Source organism: Octopus bimaculoides, chromosome 4 (assembly GCF_001194135.2).
Source record: "Octopus bimaculoides isolate UCB-OBI-ISO-001 chromosome 4, ASM119413v2, whole genome shotgun sequence".
Taxonomy (NCBI): domain Eukaryota; kingdom Metazoa; phylum Mollusca; class Cephalopoda; order Octopoda; family Octopodidae; genus Octopus; species Octopus bimaculoides.
Window position 1 is genome coordinate 12,306,332 of NC_068984.1, and position 10,871 is coordinate 12,317,202.

The 10,871-nt window shown below is 34.8% G+C and overlaps 1 protein-coding gene across 1 annotated transcript in view; it reads left to right on the forward strand.

The window, feature by feature from the left end:
• Window positions 1-10,871, forward strand: part of LOC106883527 (complex I assembly factor ACAD9, mitochondrial) — a 54,735-nt gene that overhangs the window by 26,269 nt on the left and 17,595 nt on the right. Inside the window, exons 8-9 of the mRNA XM_014934561.2 lie at window positions 7,494-7,567; window positions 10,429-10,504. Of these exons, the coding sequence (XP_014790047.1) occupies window positions 7,494-7,567; window positions 10,429-10,504 (150 nt within the window). The remainder of the gene's footprint in view (window positions 1-7,493; window positions 7,568-10,428; window positions 10,505-10,871) is intronic.

Sequence of the window (10,871 nt, forward strand, 5' to 3'; positions counted from 1 at the left end):
TATATATATATATATATATATATATATTTCGAGCGTGGCCGTTTTCGTGCGGGTGACACGTAAAAGCACCGGCTACACTCTCTGAGTGGTTGGCGTTAGGAAGGGCATCCAGCTGTAGAAACTCTGCCAAATCAGACTGGAGCCTGGTGTTGCCATCCGGTTTCACCAGTCCTCAGTCAAATCGTCCAACCCATGCTAGCATGGAAAGCGGACGTTAAACGATGATGATGATGATATATGAATATGACAGCAGTATTATCTGTCTGTCTGAGTTATTTATTTATTTTGTGTGTGTATGTATGTATGCATGCACACACACACACACATGCATACATCAGACAGACAGATAATACTGTTGTCATATTTGTATATATATGCTTGCTTGCTTGCTTGTTTGTCAACAGGATCACGAAGGATCATTTCAATATCAGTTAACATGATACAACTATTGAAAATAAGAAATTTCTTGTTAGCTTTATAATTTAACTAATATTTTTAATGATCATGTTTAGAAATTTACATATTTATCTGTACACACATTCATACATACTGGGAGAGAGAGAGAGATGATACTGTTGTCATATTCTAAAGAATGTATCAGTGTGTGTGTGTGTCATAGAGAGAGATAGATTCATATTTTTTCTTTCAATGTTGTTATAAGCCACTTCCTTTAAAAGGTCTATCACTGCTTTTAACTTGAGCTCTCATCCAATACACAAAATAACTTAGACGACTCATATGTACTGTCCACCTCAGTTTCCTTCAATCAGTTGTTTAAGAAAATAGTTGAATAAATATTTTCTTACAATGTGTTTTATATTTCTCAACTGCTTCAGTAACTAAATTGACTCTTTAGAGACGCGACACATCAGATTATGGCAATGAAAGGTGATGTTAAAAATTAATATATATTTTGGTCTATTAAATGTTTCTTTTATTTCAATATTATTTTACCTTCTTTTACTGAACTCTTTCTAACATATATACCTATGTTTCACTTAAGTAAAATATTACTTATTCGAGGCATAAAACAACAGGTATTGATGTAACTGGAGAAATACTGAAAAATTCACGTCCATTTTTAAGGTTTATTCTTGGATATTTTTGACAAGACATGAAGCCAAGTTTTTTACAAGAAGTGGTTGATTTCTATTAATTAATATTTTATTGATCTACAAGGAACTGAAATTTGGAGTTGATTTTGATGGCATTTGAACTTTAACCAATGTAGAACTAAACTAGTTACAATAGAACATCCAGCATTATCTGAATTATTTGTTCCACACTCATATTTTAAATACTTGCAGGTTTCCTTAAACATGGGAAACTTTTTGTCTAATAATACTTGCAGAAATTTTGCTTATTCATGGTAATGTTTTCGTTGTTTTGGCTAATGAATATAATTTTATGCTATTGATATTATTACGCCTCCTTTTCTCTGTCTTGGTTCCTTGGTTTATAGCACTTATATTCCATTGTCACAAATGCTGATGCCATTATTATTATGATGGTTTGTGGTAAATGATAAGGAACTTCAACTTTGAATACCACCTCTTCCAGGTGGTTTAGGCATTCTATGACAGTTCAAACAGCACAGTCCTGGAGTTTTTCTCAGGACAACAGTTGGAGTTCATCAAGGCTGTTTCATCTGCCCTGTACTTTTTAGTCTTTCTGGAAAACATCATGCAAAGATGCTACATTACTTCCAAACGTACATTTCCATTAAAGGAAGTTCTTTTGAAACGTGTATTTTTCTGATGTTGTTGACTTAATGAGAGGCAGCAAAGCAGAACTCCAGGAATTCACCACCACTCTTGAATGGTCGGTAGGAGTATACAGAATTGAGTATAGTGCAAGAAAGAGCAAGGCTCTAACCAGTAACCACAACCTGAGTACAGTAACCAACATCGTGCTGAAAGGGCAAACACTGAAAGAAGTAGATTCAGTTTGAGCCAAGTTGGCAGCTCAATGAAGAAGAAAGAAATAAGACTTGTCTTATGAAAAAGTAGTTGCATCAGTTTTTTCCCCCACAAAGCTCAAACTGTACAAGTCTCTAGTGACTTTGATTTTTTTGAATTGCGAAGTCAGAGTTGGTAACTTATAAGTGATTTGAAAAATATCTAGCATTTGTGCACAAGTGCTTCAGAAGGTTATTAGGCATCGTGTATACAGAGCATAAAACAAATGGTTTCATCAGACAAGTGACTAAATATGTTGATATGTAGAGACCACTCTTTGCTTCAGTGAAACACCCAAAGTTCACTTGGTACACGCATGTATTGTGGTATGAGTCCCTTTCCAAACCCATTCTTCAGGGAACAGGAAGGTAAAGAAAATGTAAAGTAAATCCTGGTCTGATAACATCAATGATTGGGTAGGTTTCATTTCTGTGACTCTGCTGCATGTGACAGGAGAGAAGGGATCAATGGCAGTTGCTGACCGTTGGAGTATCTAGAACAGTGTTTCTCAACTTTTTTACCCTTTACTCTTTTACTTGTTTCAGTCTTTTGACTGTGGCCATGCTGGAGCACCGCCTTTAGTTGAGCAAATCGACCCCAGGACTTATTCTTTGGAATCCTAGTACTTATTCTTTCAGTCTCTTTTGCCGAACCGCTAAGTTACAGGGACATAAACACACCAGCATCGGTTGTCAAGCGATGTTGGGGGGACAAACACAGACATACAAACATACATATATATATACATATATACGACAGGCTTCTTTCAGTTTCTGTCTACCAAATCCACTCACAAGGCATTGGTCGGCCCGAGGCTATAGTAGAAGACACTTGCCCAAGGTGCCATGCAGTGGGACTGAACCCGGGACCATGTGGTTGGTAAGCAAGCTACTTACCACACAGCCACTCCTACGCCTATGCGTAACCCTTAAAATAAATTACATGTCTCAAGGAATCCCTGCACAAAAAAAACTATATACCATATCTTTCTCATATTTTTCATTGTATTTCACATGGTGAATATATATACATGGTTATATTTTTTTGATAACATGATAATAGGATGATGTCTATATTACAATAACCAATACTATGTTGTGCATGTATAGTGATATTACGATCATGAAATTAGCATTAGCTTGTCTCACTTTTTCTCGCGGAACCCCTAGGAACCTTTTGTGGAACCCTAGGGTTCCAGAGAACCCCAGTTGAGAAATGCTGATCTAGAATAACATCTCAACAAGTGGCTGTCAGTCATGGGAAGGTGGTGATGTTTCATTGGGTGGTCTTTCATAAACTATTTTCATGTCATACTTTTCCAGTTTGTTCTCAACATTGTTTTTACGTTTAGAAACACTTACATGTCTAATACTAACCTTAAATGAACCTTATCAGTTAATTGATTGTTAATCTAATTTCACTCTTAAAAATCCATTATATTTTATTAATGAACACCTACATAAAACTCTCATCATATTTTATTAATTTCCTTGTTGGTTTACTCTTCTTTGCAAACTTTGTTTTCAATTTTTTACCCCCCTCTTTCCTGGCAGCCTGCAGCTACAAGATTATCTTGTATAAAATGCTTATTACTCTAGCTCAGTGGTTCCCAAACTTGGAATCCTTAGACATTTTTTGTATTTGGTTTGCAAGATTCTTGATGTGAACTCTTTGTTGAAACATGCTTTGTTATATCTTGGGAGGGTCGTTATGCCAATAATAAACACATGCACTGCTTCTATTTCACTACTTATTTGTCAGATGGTTAACCATTTAACTAATTAATTAAATGATTGCTTGATTAATTGTTCTGTCAATCAATAAGAAAGGTTTATCAAAGTCCTTTCATTGCCATTCTTGACCTCATCAGCGATATGCTCTCTCTACTTGAGGTTAATTACCAGTTGACAAATAAAAGAAATGAAAAATAAAGAAGTGTAATATAACCAGTGCACATGTTTACTATTGACGTAATGACCCTCCCATGATACAAGAAAATCCTTATACAATTTTCCAAAAATTACATGACCCGTATATATGGTTTATGAATAACCCCTTACAACCCTAATTTTAATAAAGCATTGAATGAAACAAAAATTTATTTAGATAAAAATTTATCAATATGAAGTCAGAATACCATTTTTCTTTTTTTATAAAATCAAAAAAAAAAAAGAAAGAAAATTTGATTAAGAAGCACCATATCTTGTGGAATCCCAGAATTTTTTTCCATAATTCTGACTTGGGAAACACTGGTCTAGTGGAAAGGGTGGGGTTTTAAGGGGGAAAACATTTCAGAGTAACTTCCCACAACACCACAGATATATATATATATATATATTTTTTTTTTTTAAAGTATATAATTATAAAATATAATTAAGGGCTCTGAAATGACAGTGCCTATATGCCAAAAGTAGATGTCAAATACCTACAAGCCACTCTAAATTAGTTCTCTATTTATAACCCTAGGTTGGATGCAAGCTAATGAGCCAGAAGATTTACAAAATTTTGGATAATCCTATATTGTAAGATTTCATACTCTGCAATCGAAATTGCTTTGCAATCATCAGTGAAATACACAGATAAACCTATAAACAAGAAATACATATACATACTGATAAATCAATTTATAGATACCAATATATACATGCATTTCCCGCACATACATTCCATCTACTAGCCAATAGAGAACAGATTTTGAGTGGATTGTAGGTATTTGACATCTACTTTTAGCGTATAGGTACTGGCATTCCAGAGCCCTTAATTATAATTATATTTTATTATTACATACTTAAAAATTAATTTTATCGATACAGTCATTTTTTTGATGATGATGATGATGATAGCCACTGATATAATCAGTTTAATGATTATATCCTTAATTTATAACTAATATATATATATATATGTATATATATATATCTGTCTGTCTGTCAATTTCCATTGTTATTTGATCAATGATAGCAAATACAGTAATTATATTTATTACATACTTCTATTCTTTTTACTGGTTTCATTCATTGGACTGCGGCTATGCCGAGTCACTGCCTTGTATACTAGAATGAAATTATATAAAGAGCGATCAAAATAAACAATGACCAGGAGTGTAACCATAACATAGATCAAGTCTAGGAGCATTCACCGTTGGTAACCACGCCCCTAATTTATCTGGAAAATGTACATGTTTATGAATATATATATGTAACATTTTTTTTTATGAGTTTCTTCAGTTTATTGCAACTTTTGCTTCTCCTCTTGAAACAGATTTGCTTTGGCCAGGTACAAAGCTACTTTTTTGTAGAAGTGGGTAGAGTTGATGGAACAGTAGTGTGCATGGACGTGAATTTTTGTGTGTGTGTATGTATATATATATATATATAGCAATAAGAAAATGGAGGGGAATAGGTGGTATTCATCAACTTGCAGACATTGTATTGTGTCAATTTACCTGTTAATTTGTTTGCAAGTCGATGAATATCACCTATTCCCCTCCATTTTCTTATTGCTATATAAATAAATGGTAAAATATCTTTATACCTGCACCCATTTATTGCACTTGGTAATACAAATATTCTTTTATTTGTTTCAATAATTTCACTGTGGCCATGCTGGAGCACCGCCTTTAGTCGAGCAAATCGACCCCAGGACTTATTCTTTGTAAGCCTGGTACTTATTCTATCAGTCTCTTTTGCCAAACCACTAAGTTATGGGGATGTAAACACACCAGCATCAGTTGACAAGCAATGATGGGTGGACAAACACAGACACCCAAACATATACACACACACACACATATATATGTATATATGACAGGCTTTTTTCGGTTTCCGTCTACCAAATCCACTCACAAGACTTTGGTTGGCCCGAGGCTATAGTAGAAGACACTTGCCCAGGGTGCCATGCAATGGGACTGAACCCAGAACCATGTGGTTGGTAAGCATGCTACTTACCATATAGCCACTTCTGCACCTCTGTATATTTTGAATGATAGATTTGATGTTTATTGCATAGGAATGGTTGGTATTTTGTGACTCATTTGAACATTGATGGCTGGATAGATAGTAGCTGAGCAATGTGAAGATTGGTGAGATGCTGATTAGCTCCTGGGAGTATTTGTAAATCGTTTCTTATTCCTGGTTCTAAGTAGGTGAAATGATGACCTCCCTACTCTCGGTGCCATGATAGAATGTACTTGTATCCTCTGTAAAGTGACTGGCATTAGGAGGGGTTTCCAGCTGCAGAAGCCATGCTGAAATTCAAATGTACAATTGCTTTATGGTCCTCTGCTTTGTCTAGGAGGGCAATTAACTTCAGATAAGAACTAACTTGAACTGTGATTACTCATTCAACCCATTACCAGTATAGAAAGTAGACATGATGATGATATGTAGGTAAAGTTATTCTAATGTATGGTTGTTCTTCTTGAGAGTTAGAACCATACTATCTTGTTGAATGATAAGGGGTATTTGAGCATCTCATTCGCTCAAAACTTGTACTAACTACCCCCGATCCTTCCTCTTCAGAATTGCATCCCTCTGGAGCCCCTACCCACTTCAGAAGTTCAAGCTGAACATCATCCACATAGAAATCATCAGTATGGTAATGCACTACAAATGTTATGGGTGATACCTTGTTTTGGCCTTTATAATTTAAAAGAAAACTTAAAATTTAGCATGGGTGGTTATCATTGACCTATATTTGATTACAAAATATGATACATTAAATGAGATGTGAACACGGTAAAATGAAAAGATTATAATTCTGTTGTGCTTTGGCAAATAACTCATTTTTTTCCCCCACTAACCTTTTAATCTAACATTGATATATAAACCTACATAGCTAATGCAATCAGATTGAATGTGACTATATATTTGGCATAAAGATTATTTGCCAATATAATGTAGCAGTCCTGGCTAGGAGGAATGTTACTGCTATTTACAATGTTTCCTGGGCTAAATAGCAGTAACATTCATCCTAGACAAGACTGCCACGTTATTTTGGCAAATAATCTTTACACTAGAGTATTGTTACTGAAAGTCTCTCATTTGGAGATTTACAAATAATAATTTTCTATTTTATGTATTTGGCCTTTTCAAGGAATAATTTTGTTTTGTTCCATACAAACTTGGAAAAATGGGTGTAAAACAATGTTGATAATGATGACAGGGAGGTCTCATTTATCAATCCCTTTTAAATTTAGATTTTTTTTTGTAATAATTTTTCACTTGTACTAATATGGAGTTGATTTATGCCATCTGTTAAATAGCAAACCTTACTCTGTTTAATAATGAAGTATAAATTATTTGTGTGTATTTAAAACAAAAAATCCAGGCCAGAGTCTTGGAAACTTCTTTGAGTAAGGTTTTAAATGTCTGAACATTATTGAAAATATTACATATATTATAATAGTATTTGCAGTTTTAAATATTAAAAAAAAAATCTTTCAGCTTAATTTAATTTAGAATATATTTATCAGATGTTGGTTGATATAAAATGTTACTCTAATTCAAATTTAAACAACCATTTTAATTTTTCCAGCTTGTGAAGTCCATTTTGAAAACACTCCAGTTCCTGTAGAAAATGTTATTGGTCAAGTAGGTGAAGGATTTAAGGTGTGTATTTTTGGTATAAGTTTTTGCAACTTATATCTTTTAAATAATCCTTTATTCTTTTACTTGTTCCAGTCATTTGACTGCAGCCATGCTGGAGCACCGCCTTTAGTCGAGCAAATCGACTCCAGGACTTATTCTTTGTAGGCCTAGTACTTATTCTATCGGTCTCTTTTGCCGAACCGCTAAGTTACGGGGACGTAAACACACCAACATCGGTTGTCAAGTGATAGTGGGGAGACAAACACACGCACATATATATACATATACATATATACGACGGGCTTCTCTCAGTTTCTATCTACCAAATCCACTCACAAGGCTTTGGTCAGCCCGAGGCTATAGTAGACGACACTTACCCAAGGTGCCACGCAGTGGGATTGAACCCAGAACCATGTGGTTGGTAAGCAAGCTACTTACCACACAGCCACTCCTGCGCCTTTCCAAATAATGATTTTTTTTTTTATCTTACCTGGCTCACAGCCAATTCCCTCTGTTCCTATCCCTCTCTCAGCTGAGAGCTCTTTGTTTTGCAAGCTACTTGGCAACCCTGCTGGTGCCACCACATAGAAAGCACCCAGTACACTCCAGCAACTGGTTGGCATTAGGAAGGGTATCCATCTGTAGAAACCATGCCAAACCAGACGACTGGAGCCTAGTGTAGCTTTCTGGTTTTTCAACTCTTATTGAACTGTCCAACCCATGCCAGCATGGAAAATGAACATTAAATGATGATGATGAGATAAGGTACAAAGCTAATCTTTGATGGAAGAACTGGTTGACAGTATATTAGTTGTACTTTTCCATTTTTGATTCATGTAAGATTTAAACTCTGAGTAGTAAAGTAATGAAACAGTCACAAGGTCAACATTCCATAGCCTTGGTCATCTTTACCATTCAGTACTTTTAAAATATAAATACAGTTTTTGTTATTCTTGAGCAATATGCATGATGCACTGATCTGACCACAAATCCCATCTTCTGTGTATATTCAGTTATTCAATAATGAACACTGAAATCTGTTTGAAATTTTGGATCTTTTTTAAAACGGGGGCCACATTTTTCATTAATGTTTTATGTAGTGTTTTTGGTACTGAAAGACTTTCAAACTTCGTATACTTATCTATTTTGTGTTATAGAACAGAAAAATATTTTTGTATTCGAATTTATTTCATGTAAAAAATTGTCTTATTTCGATAATTTCAACCAATCACTGACAAGTATTCAATTGTTTATATTTACTCCTTTGGCTGATTAAGCGGTGTAAAGCGTATTTAATCTCCATACCTTTGTTTTATTTGCTTTTTTCATTTTAAATTTGCTTTAACCCTAACCCTAACCCTAACCCTATCACCGATAGAATTGTTTCAGAATCGTTTGTTTATGTAGTCGGCACTTAATGTATATCGGCTGAATGGACGTCAGTGATTGGTTGAAATTACAGAAATACGACAACTTTAACATGGAATAAGTTAGGGATTTCTTTTTTTTTAAAGAAGACTAAGAGAAAAAGATGTTTTATATGACACATTCTACCAGTGTTCCAAGTTTCAAAGTGTTTCATTAATGAAAAATGTGGCCCCCGTTTTAAAAAAGATCCAAAATTTTTTATTGAAAATATATATTTTTTTTATTGTAAACATAAAAAAAAAAGTTGTTGTTGTTACTATGAATGTCAAAACACCGAGATAGTTTGAAGCTTATTGTTTCTGGATTAGGTATCATAGTAGTCACTGTGGTGGTGTTAGCTGATCATTGTGTGTTGTGGTTGCTGTTCATCCATAGTTTTGTGTTGTGACAGCACTCTGGTCTGCTGCTGGTTGTGCTACTATCTGCTGCTGTCTTCTCTATCTGGTCTGGTGTCTGCTAACCACCATCTGTTGATAGTGGCTAAAATGCATTGGTCTTGCTCAGAAAAACGTGCCAAAGATGAAATTGTTGTTAGACATGTGGGAGAATGTACGAAAAAACAACAACAGACGAGGACAGGTGGTGTAAATAACAAAAGGTTGTATTAGTATGACGCTCGGGAATACAGAAAGTCTTTGACGTTTCGAGCTACGCTCTTCAACAGAAAGAATACGGAGACAAGGAGAAAAACACGGAGAAAAAAAATTGAATAGTGTTCAGTCAACGGTCAATCATAATAATGATTGTTGTTAGACATGGTTCCACACAAATTCTTGAATGGTCAGATTTTTTGATAAAGCTGGTTGTATTCTCACAAAATGTGATTGTTTTCTTGAGTTGTTTTTTTTTCTGCATCAGATATAGTGATCTGGGTTTGATTGCTAAATATTCATGCTTCACCTATTTATAATTGTATCTGTTGTGAGAAAAGTAGACATTTGTAAGTTCCATGTTAGCTGAAGAATTTCTAGTTCTGCAGAAATGTTGCAGCAGCAGCAAATAAAACATAAAAGTAGTAGTTTAATATGTCTAACAGTGCAAACCTCTTCTATGATAATATGAGCTTGGAATTGAGCTTCTAACACAACAATAGAATAAGAGGGCATATATTTTGATGAATAAGCACTTCTTGTATATAATTTGAACTATTAACACTAGAAATACCAAAAAACTTTTGCTTAACCTGGAATATATATGGATGCTAAATGATGATGCTAATGATATACATACATACATATATATATATATATATATATATGTGAAAAATTTAAGATATCTGTTTTTATATATTCATTTTGTATTAATGACTTACTGTAGACTATGTATTTAAAAATGCATATGTTTCCATTAATTTTCAGGGCAGAGAAGTAAAACTAACTCTTGGTATTTGAGTATTAGCTTAATTTAATACCACTATTTTCCTCTCTATTACTAAGAACTATTTTGGTTTTTAGATTGCAGTCAATATTCTTAACAGTGGTCGGTTCAGTATGGGGAGTTCCAACTCTGGTGCCCTCAAGAAGCTGCTGGGTAAATCTTTAAATATTTTTTTCTTCTCTGTTATTTCTCATAATAATAATAATCATCATCATCGTTTAACGTCCGCTTTCCATGCTAGCATGGGTTGGACGATTTGACTGAGGACTGGTGCAACCGGATGGCTACACCAGGCTCCAATCTAATTTGGCAGAGTTTCTACAGCTGGATGCCCTTCCTAACGCCAACCACTCAGAGAGTGTAGTGGGTGCTTTTAAGTGTCACCCGCACGAAAACGGCCACGCTCGAAATGGTGTCTTTTATGTGCCACCCGCACAAGAGCCAGTCCAGGGGTACTGGCAACGATCTCGCTCGAAAACCCTACAAGGCCAGTCAGGTGGTACTGGCAACGGTTACGCTC